Source organism: Aptenodytes patagonicus, chromosome 1, assembly GCF_965638725.1.
Source record: "Aptenodytes patagonicus chromosome 1, bAptPat1.pri.cur, whole genome shotgun sequence".
Taxonomy (NCBI): domain Eukaryota; kingdom Metazoa; phylum Chordata; class Aves; order Sphenisciformes; family Spheniscidae; genus Aptenodytes; species Aptenodytes patagonicus.
The window spans coordinates 226,070,948-226,090,208 of record NC_134949.1 but is presented as its reverse complement, the minus strand read 5'-3'; the positions used below and the strand labels follow the sequence as shown (position 1 = coordinate 226,090,208).

Here is a 19,261-nt window from a genome sequence, read left to right as displayed (position 1 = left end):
AGCGATGCCCACCCACCTGCTGCCCCCATTGGGTTATTTTTAAGTCTCAGCCTTGTGAGCTAATCCCGGCAGGATGCTGGAGGGGTGAGACATCGAGTATCGGCATCCTGCTGAGCACAGGGCCCTGGCGGTGCTGCAGAGGCTCTTTAGGGGCAATTTGTGTCATTTAGCAACTCCCAGCTGGCTAGTTAGGCTTTCTTGATAGACAGTGGAGAGGAAAAGGCATTTCTGGGTCATGCACCCATGGACCCCCTTGAGATGCAGCTCTGGGGTGTGTTGAATCATGTCCAGAATGCTCTGATTTTGGAGCCAGCCCTGTTCTGAGCTAGGGGTCGGTCTGAAGGCCTCCATGGATCCCTTTCCTAGATCCTGTCTGATCCTATCTTGATGGGCTGCAGGCAGCTACCGCAACAGAGGTGCCATCAACGCAGGTGGCTCTGCCAGAGTAGGTCCCCTGGTTTCCCATAGGGCTGGCAGAGGGGCAGCCGGTCTCCTCTGCCCTCCACCAATGCTTGGAGGTCCACTCAGGTGGGGTACATACCCCTGGGGACCTGGACCATAGGAAATGCATCCTCTCCTGCACAGGTGGACAAGGACACGTGGCAGGCTCTGGGGTGTCCGACTGCTCCCTGAAAGCCACAGCAACGTCCCTTTCTCCTAGCATGAAGGCTGAGGTCGTCGAATCCTTTGCCCGAGGAGGACCAGAAGCTCTGCTAACCAAACACGATCGTCCCCTGAGCACCTTCCCCTTCTTGCAGCCTTTCTACTTGCAAATTGCAGTGTGCAGTGACAGGATCATACCGAAGAGCCGGCCGCTCCTCAGGAGTTAACGACCTGCTTTGCAATCCCATCCCAAGGTGCTCAGGCCCGTTTGCTCATTTGGGACTAGATGGACTCGTTCCACAGGCCATGAGGAACAGCCACTGTGCCGGGGCATTGCACCCGCACCCTATTTGCAAACAGGCTATGCTGGCACCCACGTGGCATCTTGTCCTGCTGCCAGGCTGCAAAATGCACTCAGCCACGAAGCAGGAGCAGAAGAACTGCATCTGGCTGGGGGTGGTGGAGCTGCTTGACCTAAAAAAGGTCTTAAGAAAGGCATCCTCTTGCATCCTAGTGGAGGAGGTTTGCAGGCACCTGCCAGTGCTTGGCTTGCATCCCACATCCCAGTGCTGGGCTCACTAATGGCATTGCAGGAGTGCTCAGGGGACCAGGACGGCTGGTCCAGCAGTCAGGCTGTGGATGAGGTTGTGCAGAGAGGTTCATAGTCCAGGTGAACAGCTGATCAGGGACATCCTTCCAAAATAAACCCATTTCCAAATGCAGAGATGGTGGCAAATCCCCATCGTGAAGGACACGTATCAAGGTCCTTCCCAACGTGGGTCCCAAATGGCCTCCACCTCCATCCATGCCTTCAGGCTTGCACTTGGGCTCCTTTCCCAACGGTGGTCAGCAGGTTGCCAACCTACTTGCCCCAGTTTTGATAAGAAAAGGATGAAAGGATGTTAAATGAGCATTGAGCCTCTATGTGGCAGGTAGGGATGGAGCCGGAGCAGCGGGTGGGCGGCTGGATGAAAGGCAGATGGTGACCAGGCTCTTTCCTTGCCCTTAAAACCAAAGGTCGTGGGAGGAGAGGCTGATTCCCTGGCTGTCTCGCACGCTGCAGCTCTGCTCACGCAAAGGGAACTTCAAAGGGAATATCAACATCTCCATCCCCTGGAAAGTCTCATGGATGAAAACCAGGACCCTGCCTTGAGTGGCCGTGTGTGCCTGGGTGGACGTCCCGGCATGGGGACAGGGACCCACCGCTGGCACCCCGATGCTCCCACCGCTAGTCTGGGACTCTGCTCCCATCCCTTGGTGTGGTCCTGGGATGTTTCTAGGGCATCATTAGCGCTCCCATGGGGGACGCCATTTTCCTCTGGGGTGGACGTTGGGGACCCCTTGCTCCTTGCTGCCACATCCCCTTAGCACCAGCAGAGGACTCTGCTGCAGCAAGGTTCAGCCTATTCAGCTAAATGGTTTCCCTAGTAAAAATCAGTGCAGGATGCTGGCTGCACGACGGGGACCACAGTCTTCCATGCATCTTCCACCGTCTTCCAAGGTCTCCCACTGGCCATCCCGCCAGCTGGGATCTCAGCTGGAACCCCCCCACCCCTTTCTTTCCAAGTTCAAGGAGCTTGGTGGTTTGAGGACATCTCAGGGCTCCCCCAGGATTTGGGGGTGGGGGGGGCCTGGAAATGGGGTTGTGACATGATGCCTTTTCACAGCGGGTGGTGTAAACAGAGGAGCAGGATCTGGAGGGGGATCTCCTGCTCTACCACCAGCAGCATCAAATAGGGCTGCAAAACCCACCCAGCCAAGATGGTGGGGTTTTTCTGGGGGGGGGGGCGGGCTGTTTCGGCACATCCTTTGCTGCAAAGGCAAGAGCCTCCAGCTGAGACCTTGCAGCTCATCTCATGGGTGATGAGCCACAGCCAGGCAGCTTTCAGCTTGCTGGGAGGATTTGAAGAGTTGCTGTTTTTGTATAAATTCTGAGCTTTTGGGGTACAGAGGGCTGTTTTGCATGCTTTCCCATGGCCTTGGGAGGGCAGGCACCGGGCAGGGCTCAGGCACGAGGGCTCAAACCCTTCTCCTCTCCTGGAGCGTGGGAAGGATGCTTTGTGTCCATATATGTGCTTATATATGTGTGCATGTGTGCGCATACATGTGTACACGCGTGCATTCGCAGTGTGACGGTCCAGCTGCTCCCCAAAACACGCGCCAAGATGCTGGTGTTTAGCCAGTGCTTAAAATTGCAGGTATTTGGGGAGAAAGAAAAAAAGAAAAGGATATTTTAAACTTTCAGGCTTTCCTCAGCATTTATTTGCCAAGGAGTCTGCAAATATTGGTGTTAAACCCATGAAAGCCTTAAAATAAACTCCTCACAAAGCTGGGTGATTGGCATGTTATTTCAAACACCCACTGGTTTGGTTTCTTCCAAAGAAAATGCTGCCTTGGCCCATCCATTTTTGGGAATTTCTGCAATAATATGATTAGTCTGTGGGATCTGGGAATCTCTTCCCTTTGTTTGAACCCAACACCGGTCTCCTGGATGGCTTTGGGTCACCATCTGTCACCTTTCCTTGCTCATCATTGGGTGATGGACACCTTCCCAAGCCACCATGGGCTGTAGCGTGGGGGAAGTGGGTGTAGCTTCTCTGTTGTCTAATATAAAGGTGGAGCTGCTGGGTGAGGGCTCCTTTGGCTCTTTCTCCTTTGCATCTGTCCTGGTTTCGGCAGGGATAGAGTTAATTTCTTTTCTAGTAGCTGGTACAGTGTTTTGGATTTAGGATGAGAACAAAGTTGATAACGCACCGATGTTTTAGTTGTTGCTAGGTAATGCTTACACTAGCCAAGGACTTTTCAGCTTCCCATGTTCTACCGACTGAGAAGGCTGAAGGTGCACAAGAAGCTGGGAGGGGGCACAGCCAAACTGGCCAAAGGGACATTCCATACCATGGGACGTCATGCTCAGTACAGAAACTGGGGAAAGCTGGCCGGGGGGGCCGCTGCTCGGGGACTGGCTGGGCATCGGTCGGCGGGTGGTGAGCAATTGTACTGTGCATCACTTGCTTTGTGTATTATTATTATTATTATCATATTATTATTATTATCATTTTATTTCAATTATTAAACTGTTTTTATCTCAACCCACGAGTTTTTCTAACTTGTGCTCTTCCAATTCTCTCCCCCATCCCACCGGGTGGGGGGGAGTGAGCGAGCGGCTGCGTGGTGCTTAGTTGCCGACTGAAGTTAAACCACGACAGCATCGCAAGCTGTTTTGTATGAAACTCGGAGCAGCTCAATAGGGCAGAGACTTTGTCCCTCTATTGAATTGGCCGACTAGATCAGAAATGACTCAGAGGGGCAGACAGACAGGCTTGTTCCTTAGAAAATCAAGCCCCAAGGAGGAAAGCCAGAAAAAAAATTAAGCCAGGACTCACTACTCGAAAAAGAAGTGGACATACAAAGTGGCTTACACTCACAACATGGCTTGCTGCCTGTCTCTGCCAGATTAAGGGTCCGCTTCCTAGAAAGGCATGGTCAGGAAGGAGAAGCCCTGTACTTGTGTGCTGGTTTTGGCTGGGGTAGAGATAATTTTCTTCACAGTAGCTAGGATGGGGCTGTGTTTTGGATTTGTGCTGAAAGCAGAGTTGATAATTCAGGGATGTTTTAGCTATTGCTGAGCAGTGCTGACACACAGTCAAGGCCTTCTCTGCTTCTCACCCCACCCCACCAGCGAGCAGGCTGGGGGGGCACAAGGAGTTGGGAGGGGACACAGCCGGGACAGCTGACCCCAACTGACCCAAGGGATATCCCACACCATATGGCGTCATGCTCAGCATATAAAGCTGGGGGAAGAAGAAGGAAGGGGGGGACGTTCGGAGCGATGGCGTTTGTCTTCCCAAGTCACCATTACGCGTGATGGAGCCCTGCTTTCCTGGAGATGGCTGACCGCCTGCCTGCCCATGGGAAGGAGTGAATGAATTCCTTGTTTTGCTTTACCTATTAAACTGTCTTTATCTCAACCCTCGAGTTTTCTCTCTTTTACCCTTCCGATTCTCTCCCCCATCCCACCGGGGGGGGAGTGAGCGAGCGGTTGGGTGGTGCTTGGTTAAAGCACCGACTGGGGTTAAACCACAACAACTTGGATGCTGGGAAGGTCTAAGCAGAAGTGTGCATCCCTCCAGCCCACGTGGCAGCTTTGTTTGCTTGGCAGGAAACCCTCAGTGCTCTTAACTTTCTCTTCCTTTCTCTTCCAGTGCTAAGACATACTTAGAAAAAGTGGGTTTGGGTTTTTTTTTTTTGTTTCTCTGAAGTAAGTGCACGATCTCTGTGTTCCCCATCAATGGCTATTATTCTTGCTTAATTCTCATTCTTGGGTTTGAGTGACTCATGAGCTACAGAGAAGTCATTGCAGGAAAAGCTTGGGTGTGATGCTGTAAAACCCATGAGCTAAAGCTATTCACGTGCGAGCCCTTCATCCACACGGCATTCACCCCGGGGTGGGACTCCAAAACCTGGGCTGAAAATCAAGAGGGGGTTTTTAGAGAGTGTATTTTGGGATAAGTAGTTTAGCAATTTTGGGGCTTGCAGCTACCTCTTTGGCTTTATGCTTTTGAGTCTTCATGTTTTGGCAACTATAAGGGCTAGAAAGTTTTTTAAAAGAGAAAGCAAAGCGGAGCTTTCTCCCATGGTGCAGGGGACTGTGAAGTGCTTCTCCATCCCACACCGCAGGGCAGCGGGCATTTACCGTGTCTGCATCTTAAAGACATGGCTGGGAGATCAGGTGCAGCAAAAAGGCACAAAACTAATTTGAAGGCTGGAGAAATCAGCCTCGGGATGAGAGCGAAGGAATTAGAGCTGCTCAGATTATTGCCAGGCAGATTTCAAGGTAACTTGATCACAGTTTGTAATAAATTCATCGGCTGAGATGGGTGTGTCCTAAAAGACTCGTTAATGTTGGCAGAGAAAGGCACAGCAAAAGCCGGGCTGGGGAGCAAGTGGCAGATAAATCGCAATGGAAAACAAAATACATAGTTCTTCATGGGGACTGTGGTTAGGTTCGGGAAACCTTCTCCTAGTGTCTGTAGAGGAAGGTGAGAAGCCTTGGAGAACAGGAGGTTTCCCTCCAACACGTGCAGTAAAACCTCTTGGTTTGGTGGCTGCATGAATTGCTGGGTGAAGCAGAAAAAACGTGCTCTATGGGATGGGAGATTAATTACTTAGCGATTCATTCATTAATTACTTAATCTAGCAACTTCTTCTGGTCTTCAACAGGCGCGGCCTAGGAGAAGCTACCCACCAAGTCCATGGAGCTACAACCAAAAAGATCAACTATTGAATTTGTCATGCTACCAGGGGTTTGGGCCCCTGTAAAGCCCTGCAGTGCCCATACAGCTCTCTCTGCACCTGGGTTTTGCCGGAACGGGTGGTATCAGTCTTCTGCAAGAATTTAATTCAAGAGACATTAGATGGAGGTCGAGATTCACAGAGGAGGTTTCACTTGGCAGATGGACTCCAGGAGCAGTAGTCTCTTGTGGGGCATCTTCTACTTGGCCTGAATCTTTGCCAGACCTTTTAAGGGGTAAATCAGAGGTTTCAGGTCAGCCCGTTGCAGTTACGGGGCAGTGCTGCAAGGGTCTCCAGTGCAATGCCCATGGGCACACTATAACGAGCTGCACGACCCCACTGGGGATGGGTTAGAGGGAGGTCTGAAGACCTGCTCGGTGGCTTTTGTGGTCTAGAGGTTCGCTTTGACCAGCTATAAGGAGCCATCCTGGGGTGTACCAACCTGTCTCCACAGCAAATTTTCACCTGAGACAGTCGAGTTGCTCCTCCAGGTCTTCCCGTCTCTGAGAAGCAAGGATGTGGGACGAGCACTGGTGGTACTGGGCTTTCTGGAAAAGGGGAGACAGAAGCAAGATAAAGTGAAACCCTCCCCAGTGAGCTGCTGGATTTGGGGGTGCTCCAGCAGCCCTCTCCATCTCAGCTCCATCTCACCTTGCCCAAGGATGAGAAGACCTGTCTCTTGGGGCGACCAGCTCTTCCATGGACTCCTACAGGAGTTTAGATGCTGGAGGTATCTACTGTGGAGCCCATGTGTGGACAGCTGTATCTGGAGCTTGAAACATGTCTATGACATTCAACAACCCAGTTTCTATCCCCCGTATCCCCTCTTCTTTGTACACATCGGAGGAGACAGCAGAAGAGTGCTCATAGTAGAAATAAATTTATTTACTATAAGAAATCTGAGGTGTCTGCATGTTACAAAAATAAAAATGTACAGTTGTCACAAAACCCACTTTTTTTTTAGTATAAGTTAGTGCTTTTACAAACAAACAAACAAAATCTCTATATAAATTTCCAGTTGGTACCTCTCCAACCGCTCTCCATCTGAGCAGTGAGCTAGCTTGTGCGGGACCAGGATCACAGAGGGAGCCCCTTGACGGGACTGGCAGCGTTGCCCAAGGCGATGGTTTGAAGCCGGCTGATGCCAGCTCGGAGAAGGGTGGGATCACTGATCAGGACCTCAGGAGTGAACTTGGAGCACATTTTTGTTGAATTATTCAGAGCACGTAACTTGGTGTTCACGCTGCTTTTTGGCAAGTGCGGGAGACCAGGCAAGACCTGGCCTGGAGTAATGTTTGTACCAGTTCAGTACTTCGGTTGAATTAATTTCTCCCAATTATTTGTCTCGCCCCGGTGACTATGCTGTGACCCTCCCCATAAAACAAAGCTCCCTTCACAGGCACAAGGAAAAAAAGGTGCTGCCATGGTGCAAGTCCTATCTTAACCCAACCCTATCCTAAAAGTTCACTCGAGGATGAGATGAACCACTCTACAAATGTCCTGTTTTTCTTTGCTGATGGTGCTCAGAGCTGACACAGTCCCCTCCTTTGCCTCCTGTGGTTGTGACATTTTTGCTTGGGACAAGAGCCCTCCATGGGACCATGGTTCCACCGAGCCGGGACCACAAGAACCTCCCAGTTGACCCTAAATGGTCCCAGTTGCCCTTGGCTGAACTCGGCCAGTTACGCTGCGGTGTGTCTTTATCTCCACCAACCCACTTCACAAGAAGGAGGGATGGGAGAAACTAAGAAGAGGTCTGAGGAATTGGTCTAAACCAGGATCAAATGTGTTTGCCTAATCCTAAAATAGCGCCAGGGCTGCTTTTACAAAATATGACTCGTCCAGTGCTGCAGCACAAGCAATTTTCATTTTTGGGGTGAGGAATCAGCATCCTCGTGGCAAGGCTGGGCAAGGAAACCATGGACCTGGGCTCTTGGCTCTCTAACCCAACAATTACAGAGAGAAAGACCAAGCGGACCTTCTGGTGAAGTGTTTTGTGGGTATTTTCTCCAGTTTACTTTGAACTGTCCTGGCTGATGGGGGATGCAAGGCCAAATCCAGACAGGACTGGGGTTAAGCTTAGCACCACGTTTATTGGTACGGCTCCTAAACCCAGGGTTCAGCACTGCCAAATTTCCCGGGGAAGGTCCACGCTGTCAGAAAGGGATATGCTGACTGGCTTCAGTGGAGCACTGGGATTACTGGGATTATGAGGAGACCAGACAGCAACATCTGGGCAGCATTTTGGGTCACAGCAAGCTGCTAAAGGTCCCAGAGGGCTGTCACCTCTGAGCAGCAATGAGGATGTGGCAGCACTCAGCCAAGGGGATGAGCAACAGTCTTTGCTTCTTTGCTGGAAACATGGGTCACTAGTAAGGTGGTTAAAAACAAGACATGAAGAGCTCACCCTAAATTTTAATGAGCAATTATTAAAGTCAGCAGCTGAAAGAAAGCGACGGGTTCCTAAAAGCTTTTCAAGGGTGAACGTTGCTGTTGGGAAGCACTAACGGGTCTTTCGGAAGATGTTGACCCCACTGGAGAAACCTACAGGGGACCTGCTTGATGGTACCAGTAAACTCCAGTGGGATGGTACCAGTAAACTCCAGTGGGATGGAAGGTCCACCAGCACCCTTTTTAATGGGAAACCAGCCCTTGGACATGAGCTAGGAGTCCCCTCCCGGCTCTGCCAGCAGATGCCAGGAGAGCATGGGACAGCATTTATCCAGGGATGCAAAGCTGTGGGAGACCCTTTCCCGCTGCAGGTGGTATTTGCGCTTGACATTTTCATCGACCTGTTTAGCAGAACCGCAGCTGCCTCTCCTCTGACCAAAAGCCTCTCCTCCCTTGCCAAGGCATAGAAACTCTTCCTACCTCTGTGCCAGGGAATCTGGAGAAAGGCAGATGGATTTCTTTAGGGGGACCTTTTGCACACAACGTTTCTGCTTCAGAAAATGATCTAAGACATTCAGGGCGTGATTTTTTTTTTTTAGCAGGTTTGGCCACCATGATAGAGGTCACCCAGCCTCACTGGTGGAGAGATGCCATTCGGCATTGAACAGAGAGGCAGGCTTGGACGAAGAGGCAGAGATACGGGGTTTGTGTGTATAACCACAGCAGCATCTTCCTGAAAAAATATGTTTGAAACAGCGACAAGCAGAGGAGCGCGTTTAACACGGACCATGCTGAAGTGGGTGCAAGCCAAGGCACCGCAAACACCAAAAGCCTCGGGCCCTGAAGCATCCTGACCTCCCTTCACACCTGGGATAAACCCTTCTGTCGCGGAGATGACGCTGGCCGTGCGGGAGCGGAGCTAGGATTTCACATCCTTGGATAACGTGTCTGTGTCGTTGCTGGTTCCCAGGTGACTGTTGGGCACAATGCCCAGCGCCATTTCATTTTGAGGCTTCCCTGGCATTTTGTTGCCCGCAAACTTCATAAATCGTTGTCCTGCTAAGAAATACAAAATGGGATCCAAGCAGCTGTTGGTGCTAGCTAGGGGACGAGTCACCTTATAGACTAAATTGATAGCATTGAGGGTCTGACAGCTCAAGTCCCAGCTCCGGAAGGAGTAGTACAAGGTACGAGTGACATGGAAAGGAAGAAAACAAACAATGAAGACCACCAAGACGATGATTATCATCTTGACTGACTTCTTTTTGGATCGGGACAGCCGGGAGATCCCCCGTGTGGGCTGCAGCAACCTCCGGGCCATTAGGCAGTAGCAGACGATGATGATGAGGAAAGGGATGCAGAAGAGCAGCACCAGCATCACTGAACTGTAAATGACAAACTGGCCAAAGAGGTCCTTGCTGGACGTGTCGTGGCAGGTGATGGTATCACGCTTCACGCTGGTGGTGACGAAGAAGAGCACGGGTGACTGGCAGACGACGGTCACCACCCACACGATGACCGACACCCTCCGGGCATAGCGAACGTGTCCCCACTGCAGCGACTTCAGCGGGAAGCAGATGCCCAGGAATCGATGGATGCTGATGCAGAGGAGGAAAAGGATGCTGCAGTAGAGGTTGGTGTAAAACAAGAAGCGGACTATCTTACACAAGCCCACACTGAAGGGCCAGTTGTCCCCCATGGCATAATAATACACCAGGAGGGGCAGGGAGACCACGTAGAGCGTGTCAGACACGGCCAGGTTGAACATGTACGTGGTGGAGGCGTTCCAGGTCTTGATCCTGAAGATGAAGACGTAGAGGGCCAGCAGGTTGAGAAAGAGCCCCACCATGCACACGATGCCGTAGGAGACAGGCAGCAGGATATACTTGAAGTCCTCATCAAATATGCACTTGTAGTCATTGTCCCCTGCGCCACCTGGGTCCAAGGAGCTGTTGATGACTCTGGTCCAGGCTAGAGGAGTTGTTAGGTTCGCCATCACCCTGGGGGCAAAGCAAAGAGGCTGTAAGGACACGGAGGTAAGGAGGCCCTGGAAGAGGTGGGTTAGATGAGAAAACCCCAGTGCCGCAATGCTGTTACACGTTGCGTGGTCCATGCTGTCATTATTACTATATACTATTACTATACCCTTCATAGAATCATAGAATCATTAAGGTTGGAAAAGACCTCTAAGATCATCGAGTCCAACCGTCAACCCAACACCACCAGGCCCACTAAACCATGTCCCTCAGCGCCTCATCTACTCGTCTTTTAAATACCTCCAGGGATGGGGACTCCACCACTTCCCTGGGCAGCCTGGTCCAATGTTTCACCACTCTTTCAGTACAGAAATTTTTCCTCACGTCCAATCTAAACCTCCCCTGGCACAACTTGAGGCCGTTTCCTCTCGTCCTGTCGCTTGTTACTTGGGAGAAGAGACCGACCCCACCTCGCTACAACCTCCTTTCAGGTAGCTGTAGAGAGCGATGAGGTCTCTTCCTTTCTTCTCCCGTCAAGGTTGCTATCAGTGCTTGATTGTGTCTATCCAAAAGCTACGCACAAGCATGGCTCGCTGTCTGGCAGGCAGTGCCATCTCAGTGCAGGTGACAATGACTCCAGAGGTGGCAGTGCGTGCCTCCTGCCAGCACATCACATACCCACGAAGACCATGGCCTCATTGCGTTGGGTGTTGACACAACCAAGGTAGTCCCTAGCATGGAGGATTTGCGGTCAAGCAGATAAAGGGTGTTTTATTTATCCTCATTTCGCATCGGGAGCACAGGGGAGGAACTAAGCTGCTCTAAAGTCATCAACAAATCCCAGGCCACACCTGGGAGTCCAACTCAGATCTCCTGCAGCCCAATTCAATGTTCCAATCCACTCTTCCCACCAGGTTCATGCAGAAATTTGGTCTTCTGCGCTACAGAACAGGAAAGATGCTCCATTCTGTGCTTAACCATCCATGAGAAGTGACACAGCTGAGCACCATGAAAGGGGGGTCCTACTAAACCCAAGGCAGAAAGGGCAAGAAAAGGGAACCGTGCTCTTCAGCGAGCAATCCCCTTGACTGGCAGGGCCCTGATTTCAGAGGTCCTCAGCTCCTTCTGGTAGACCAAACATCTGGAGGCCCCTATAATCTAATATTGCCAAAGGGAGCGTGTTTTCCACCACAGGGGCTCTGCCTGGTTGGCTGTTGATGATGATCATGATGGGTTTTTAATGGGTTTAGTGTTGGGCTGATGGTGGCCATCTCGCTGGTCCTGCTTCCTGGCCTTGAGACCTGCTCCTCCAGCATTACCACCACCAGAAAGTCTGCCCATGCTTGTGCAAAGCTGGTTTACGCATGGGAATGACGAGTTGAGACGAGAAAAATGGACTCGAAAGAGTCTCTGCAGACACACAGAGTCTGGCACTGTCTGTGTCAGGAGGGACAAGGGCCCTTTTGTGCTTTGGGGACAGCCCACGACCCAGCCGACACATGATCGCTCAGCAAGCCCATCAGCCAGGAATCAAATTAAAATATATTTGCCTCTCTTCCCGTAAAACAAGCCGGTTTGATCTCACTGCTGTACCCTGTTACAGGGAGCCCGCGGAAATGGGGTTATAGGGAGCTGAATCCAGCGCAGGAGCTCAGAGACCGGGAGCTACTGCAGGAGAAAAGGTTTGAGTAAAGGTGCCCTTTTAATGAGTATGGGGGATGTGCCCTGACCCAAATCTCACCATGCTTTTAGGTGGAACAGAGCAATACCAGCTTTCTCAGCTAAATGGTTCAGCTCTAACCTGGTGCCACCATGCTGCGGGACGGCGTGGACATGCCCTTTCTTGTAAACAAGCACCGTTTTGACCCAGAGCTATCCTGCACCTACCTTCAATTCAGATCCTGCAGGGAAGAAGGCAATGATGGTCTCCTACAAGCTGCCAACCCGGATGATCTCTCACCGAAGCAAAGCACTATGGCATTAAAAAGCACCTTGACAGCTCATAGCTGATGGAGAAGGGGTGACGTGATGCCTCCAGCCCATCATGTGGGGATAACTCCAGTCCTTGCTCCAGGGACTGGATCAAACAGCCTGTCCAGATGTGGCATGGACACGAACCCTGATGATGTTTCCCCCATTTTGCTGCTTTTCCCCTCGGAGCAGACCACAAGCAGCGCTGGCTGAGGCTCACGCTTCCCACACGCACGCTCACGCCCTGACTAATCTGTGACATCTGCAAAATCCCAAATATAACTTTGGGAACCACTCTGCGACAAACATGAGGAGCCAGGACTGGTCTTGCTCTGTCCTGGCCCCAGGGTTTTGCTTAACCTGCGCCCCGTTCAGCTTTGGTCCCATCACCCTTCATCCTGCTTCTCTCAAGACCTCGGCAACGGGGTTGTCCCTGCGGATGGAAGAGGCTGACAGTGCTCGGGCAGATGGGAAAACACTTTCCAGCTGCTCTTCTCCTAACTTCTTCCTTCCCTCTGAGCTTTGCAGATCTGCAGCCAACGAGACAGAGGTTGCCTGCAGACCTGGCAGCCGATTAAATGGGTTGGACAGGCCACCGTGATGGAGAGAAGCCACACAAGATGCCCTAAAAGGCGCAGGAAAGGGTTACAGAGCTCCAGAGACTTCAGCCTTGCATGTGGTTTCTCCATGCCTTTAAATCTGCATCCCCTCCGTCCCCTGCAGACAACCCATCACCCAGCTCCGATGCGCTGATGGGGACAAGATCACCCCATCCAGCCCACCACCCCACAGGCTCCTGCGACCCCCAGCTAGAAAACCCAACAAGGCGTTTGAAACCCATCTGTAAGCCAAGGTGGGGAATCTCCTCCAGCGCGCAGGGCAGCACGGGCTGCCCCAGGCCGTGCTGCGGCCACAGATGTGCCAAGACGCACATCTCCATCTTCAGGACAAGGAGCAAACAGGGCTCCCTGCTTGATTTGAAAGGGGTAATCACGGAGACAAAACCCCGCTCACAAAGCAGCCTTGTCCTTGCTGTCGTGCTCTCCCCCCTTTTCCTTCTGAAAATGCAAAAGCCTTTCTTTTTTCTTTTTTTCCTTACTTTTGCCCAGAATCCCTAGGACAAAACCTGCTGTGTCTGTCGGGGCCGTGGCTGCAGTCCACCCCCTTGCCCCCAGCCCCGTTGCATCCGCAGCAAGCGAGCCGGAGAGGACACGGCCAGCCAAGGCGTGTGAAGGCACAAAAGCTGGCAGCTGCCCTTTCCTCTGCCTACGGGCCGGATGGCACGAACGCCGGCTCCTACAGCGATGCATCGAGCCTCCGACAGGGACAAGGGGAGGGAGAAAGCAACAGCGATCCCTGAGGATGCCAAGCAGGATAAATACTTCTATGACTACCAAAAGCAAACCCACCACGATGCTTCGGTGAGGACCACCTGTATCTGCTTCGTCGGCTTTCCCGGCCCTTCCCGGGGTCATGGCAGGAGGTTTTTTCTCTGGCGTTGAATGCAGGTGACCATGCACAGCTTTTTAGGTGCCCTCCAGCCACCCGTGCACAGCGAGAACATCGGCCCGACCAGCTTCTTCCATGCTGGACCACGTGTTGGGTCTGGATGAACCTGGTTGCAACGGCTGGACCACCTCTCTCTTTGCAGCGTGGCCTTGGACCTGTTTATCCCATGGGATGTGTTTTTTTTCTTTTTTCCCCAGAAAACAGGTACCATCAGCTGTAGTGGATGAAGTCAGCATGGGAGAGGAGCCCTGTGATGAGAGGAGCCCACGCAGATCAGTGTTGCAATCCCAGCAGCCACGTGCCCTCAAATATATATACCCACAGGCATGTGCATGTGACGCCAGCATCCCAAAACGCTCCCGTAACAGTATCTACCACGTCCGGGCAGGGGATATTTAGATGAGTCAATACGGAGGAGGAGGGGGCTGTCATCGGAGAAGGTCATGGGCAGCCGAGGGATGGGCAGCACCCAGGGCCAGCACAAGGGGACCACGGGTTGGACACTGAATCACCGAGTAAAGGGCTTTAATCCCGGTTTCTGCCCCATTTTTCAGCATTCCCAGTGCCATCCCAGGGGTCACCATCCATCCCGCGGTGTTTTGTGCTTGGGAACCCGCCAGCAGAAGCAAAGTCACGAAAGCAAACAAAGTGCAGCCAAATCACGGCTGCGATGAATGCGTTTTCACGGGGGGTTGATGAGGTTTAATTGACCTTCCCAAATAATTAATGTGGATTAATTTATCGGCAGGACCTCACAGGCGCAGCCTTCCGTTCTGCCGGTGCGAAGCCCTGGGAAATCAAACCCGCGCGGTGCGGACGCACCGACTGCAACCGCAGCTCCCATCATTTTACGCCAGAGGTCAAAACCACGATCCATTTACCGCATCTTCCCCACCGGCTCCTTTGCAACAGACACAAGGAGAGCGTGGGTGTTTTCCCTGCCCTAATTTATAGGCGTTTAGTAGACTCATCAAAATCCTCGCTCCGGATCAGGAACTACTCGAGACGCTGGGAAGCGAACGGCCTGGCATCGTTTTTCTCTCCCTTGGGACTGTGGTTGAAACCCTCTGTAACCAAAAGCAAACAGACGGCGTGTTCGGATGCTACCGAGCCTGTCTGGTTGGGAGACGTGAGATGGGACCAGGCTGAAATTTGAGCCCGGCCAAACTGCCTGGTTTTCATCTGCCCTTTCCATTTGGCTCCTTTCTGTCACGGTGACCTTCAGCGCCTTTCTCCTCCGGGCTGGCTCCGGCCACCAGTGTGGGCTGAGGACAGCCCCCGCCGTCCCGGTCCCACCATCCGCATCGCTCCCTGGTGCTTCTCTCCGGCGATCCCAAGGCAAGATACCTCCACGATACATTTCCAAGATACCCAAAAGCAAGGTTTAAGCAGCTTAAGGGGCTTCACCCATCTCCTTGCCCGGAGCCCCAGGCAATGCCCGGTCTTTTATCCCCCATGGGTCTGACCTACCCTTTCCCCCATCCCAAAAATAGCCAGAAACCCTCATTCCTCCCCAAATGAGCTTGCAAACAATTTGTGTTTCTCTTATTTTCCCCTAAAAAGCACCTCGGAGGGCATTGGGCAGCTCCACTCTGGCTGGCAGAAATGGAGCTGCTCCACCGAAGCGTCCCCATGCCTCAGTTTCCCCTCCTGCCCCCAGGCTGAGAAGCAGCAGAGTTGAATTTTCTCCATGAAAAGTATTTTTTGGGGGGAGTTTTGGTTTCCTAGAGGGTTTTTTAGTCACTTGACCCAAGCTAAAAAGGGGAGAGGGAGTTTGGATAAAAGATATAATGACTTAAAAAGAACTTTATGACTTTGTAGGTCAAATAAAATGTTTCGCTTTGAGCCAAATGACTTTTTCTGGGAATTTCTGGTTTCCCCCAAGAAACTCCCTGAGTTCCTCCCTGAATCAATCCGCCTTCGAGCCTCCGCTACCCAGGCGATACCAAAACCTCCCATTTTTGTCCACACCACGGGAAGTCAATTCGGATTAACCAAAGCTGTGGCTTTAGGGCGAATTAGATAAAAGCATTAAACCCATCGGTGCCAGTGCTTGTGCATAGTTAAAGCCGCCTTCGGTCGGTTGAACCTGACTCGGTTCCCAGCACAACAGGTCTCCGGGGACGGACCCTGCTGGAAGCAAGTATCACCCTGGCCAATATTTAATCCCTTCATCAACATTTCCCTTCCTGCTACAGCAAAGGTGATGGTCCCTGCGTGTTTTTCCCCTGCATCCCTACATCACCTGCCCTCCGGGAGACCCCGCAGCATCCCGCGGGGTTGGGGGCAGATCCTATTTGAGCCCCCAAACTTTGATTTTTATTTATCGCAGGGGGAAAACGGGGTGCTCGCATCCTTTAGGCTTCCTGGAGACAGAAAGGAGCCCTGTGCTGGTTTTTATACCAGGAATTTGACTTTGGTTTTGCCCTCCACGATTTTCTGGTGCTCAGCGGAGGAAGCAACGGTCGGACCGGGAGAAGAGCATGGGACCAGTTTCTGGTCGATCACCTGCTTTTGGTAACTGTTTTACCCTACAAGTAGGGTAAATGGGAGAAATGACATTTCCACGGAGACCTAACAGCCTCCTGCCCGGACCAAGGGAGTCACCCATCGACACCACAACCCCACCCCGGCAAAACCAAATGCACTCTGCCCATATGGGAGATAACCAGCATCCGAGACCAGGGATAACGCAATTATCGGGCTCAACCACGGCACCGGCAGTTACTGCGAAGCCAAAGCAGCACCAAACCCCAGAAAACCACACACGGGGCGGACTTCGGGGGATAATTTGCTCCTCTATAAGGAGCATCCCATGGGAGAAAAAGTCTTTGCTTCATGGACCGGTGTCCGTTAAGGCTTTAACGGGGGATGTTCAGCATTAAGGAAGGACGGCGGCGTGGCCGGCAGCACACTCCGCTGCCAGCAAACTATTCATGGCTTTGGCTTTATGTCAATAACTGGAGATAAAAATCGCATCGGGCAGAGACGGGGTAAAGCCACTCGGTGCCAGGACAGTCAAAAATACTTCTCGGGGTTTTATAACCCGCTGAGCCCCGGGATGTGGACGCGCTCCAGGGCTCAGCAGCGTATTTAGGGGTCTCCCCCTTTGCACTGGAGCTCCTTAGCCCATCAGCCACCGAGGCTGAAGGCCAAAGTTCCCTTTGCTCGGGTATAAATGAGGATGAGGAACTCGGGGCACATGCCCGGCGGTAACGAAATGGCCCAATTTCGGCAGCCGCCAGCCTTGCACCGCGGGGACCATCCCCCAGCACCGGTGGCTCCCCGGGAGCAGGGTTTGCTGCTCCCTGCCTCGTGCACAGGAAGGCAGCGGGTTGCCAAGTGGGTTTTGCAATAAACCAATAAGAAAACTGGAACAGAAAGAGAAATAAGATGTTTCGTCCTTAGAGTTGCTCCTGCAGGGATGCCACCCAGTGCCCAGCTCTGGGGAAGAAGGCGTTTTTGGGGTTAGGAGCTATTAAAAGGAGTCAAAGGGTTTGAAATCAGAGTCTCACCGATCCCGGGGCAAATTAAAACACCCCCAAATAAATTACACAGGGACCCCAGCATGCAAAGAGGTGGAAAAACACAAGCAGGGAGACAGCTCCATGGCTTTTAGCAGAGGTGTGTACAGGAAACCCCTGATAAACAGCCAGCGAATTCCCCCGGGAAGGGAGAAACCGAGCGGCAAAAGAGATTATTGGGAATTAATGCATAAACAATCAAATAATTCAGGCAAAGAGGAGCAAAGGGAGCCCAGGAGGCTTCCTCGAGTGCCTGGCTTGAACCGTTCATGCCAGCACCAGCCCATGCTGGCAGCTCGCTGCCCGCCGCTGCTCCGACCACCCCATCTTTGGGTCAGTTTGGGGGTTTTGGGGGAGTTTTAGTGGCAGTTATGTGCAGTGTGTGGGGTGTGAGCTACCCCCACACCGAGGAGGAGAACTGGGGTTCGGCTCTGCCCTTGCAGTGTCCCGCTCCCTGCTTTGGGTGCATGGGGACCCTGCGTCACCCATGTCACCCACCCAGCAGCAAGTGCTGTGTGTGCGTCTGTGTGCACAGGGGTGCGTGCGTGCCCCCCCCCCCCCCACCCGTGTGCGTGTGCGCGCACAGGGGTGCGTGCGTGTATCGTCCCCCCCCCCATGTGCCCACTCCCACCCCGTGCACGCGTTGCACACCCGCACCCCGGGGCTCGCACCCCCCTGCCTCCCGCACTGTCGCACACCCTCCTGCGTGGGCAGGACACGCACCCCCCCCCCCCCCCCCCACACACACACACCCCGCACCCTCCACGGTCCCCCCGGCCGGTTGCGGCCCCGCTCACCGGGCGATGCCGAGCTGGTGGCTCCGCGCCGGCCGGCTCCGTCCCGATCGCCCCGCTCCGTTCAGGCGGGCGGCGGAGGCAGCGCCATGCCCGGGGTTCGGTCCTTCCCCCCTCCCCGTACCCGCTCCCGCTGCCCCCCCCCGGCCGCCGCCGCCGCGTGTGAACCGGGCAGCGGGACGGGGGCCGGGCGTGGGGCCGCACCGCCCTCCCCGGGGCTGGGAGCGGGGCAGGACCGGGGCAGGACCGGGGCAGGACCGCCCTCCCCGGGGTTGGGACCGGGGCTGGGACAGCCCTCCCCGCCCGGGGATGGGACCGGGACAGGAGCCGGCCTCCGGGATTGGGGCTGTGGATGGGATCAGGGCTGGGAGCGGGGCCAGACACCGCCCGCCCCCCCGGGGGGGGGCTGGGACCGGCGCTGGGACTGGGACAGGAGCCCGACCACTCCCCCCTTGCCCCCCCCGGGGATGGGACCATGGATGGGAGCGGGGATGGAACCGGGGTTAGGGGTAGGACAGGAGCCCACCCCGCCAGGGATGGAGTATGGATGGGATCGGGGCTGGGAGCGGGACGGGAGACAGACCGCTCCCCCCTTTCCCCCCGGGGGTGGGAACCGTAGCTGGAATGGGGGCTGGGGCTAGGACAGGAGCCCCCTCCTCCGGGGATGGGACCATGGATGGGATCGGGGCTGGGACTGGGACCGGACTCCCCCACCACCGGGGCCGGCGCTGATGCTAGGACAGGAGCTCCCCCCTTCAAGGATGGGAGCATGGGTGGGATCGGGGCAGGAGCACCCCCTCCAGGGATGGGACCATGGATGGGATCAGGGCTGGGACCAGGGCTAGATCCCGCCAGCCCAGGGCTGGGGCCAGTCACCCCCACTGCATCCAACCTCCCCCCCATCCGCAGCAGCCCCAGGGTCCCCAGAGAGCTGCGTCCCCCTGGGGAGTGCCCTGGTGACACCCCCCCCACACATCCCGGGGTGCCCTGGTACTGGGGTTTGCCTCAGTGGCAGACCCCACAGTCCCTTACCCGGGGCATGGAGCAGCCACATGGGGTTAAGGACCAGCCCCGGAGGGGAAGAAACGCCTCTGAACCAAGTGGACGGGCCCGGCTTGGGGGTCCTGCCAGGGCCACCCTGATGTGGGACACTGTCCCACTGTGGGTGACGCCAAGCTGTGCCCCACCAAGCCCAGGGAAG

The 19,261-nt window shown here is 53.9% G+C and overlaps 1 protein-coding gene across 4 annotated transcripts; it reads right to left on the bottom strand.

Moving 5' to 3' along the window:
* Nucleotides 1-6,759: 6,759 nt before the first annotated feature.
* Nucleotides 6,760-18,127, bottom strand: P2RY2 (purinergic receptor P2Y2). 4 transcript variants are annotated; one of them, XM_076328510.1, is made up of 2 exons: nucleotides 18,064-18,127; nucleotides 6,760-10,286 (listed from the first exon to the last, which is right to left on the bottom strand). In XM_076328510.1, exon 2 carries the CDS (start codon nucleotides 10,280-10,282, stop codon nucleotides 9,206-9,208), a length of 1,077 nt encoding a protein of 358 aa, XP_076184625.1. In that variant the 5' UTR covers nucleotides 10,283-10,286; nucleotides 18,064-18,127; the 3' UTR covers nucleotides 6,760-9,205. The 4 variants fall into 4 exon arrangements, with proteins under 4 accessions (XP_076184625.1, XP_076184624.1, XP_076184626.1 ...); XM_076328509.1 differs by lacking the exon at nucleotides 18,064-18,127 and adding an exon at nucleotides 13,643-13,743; XM_076328511.1 differs by lacking the exon at nucleotides 18,064-18,127 and adding an exon at nucleotides 13,666-13,722.
* Between the last annotated feature and the right edge of the window lie 1,134 nt (nucleotides 18,128-19,261).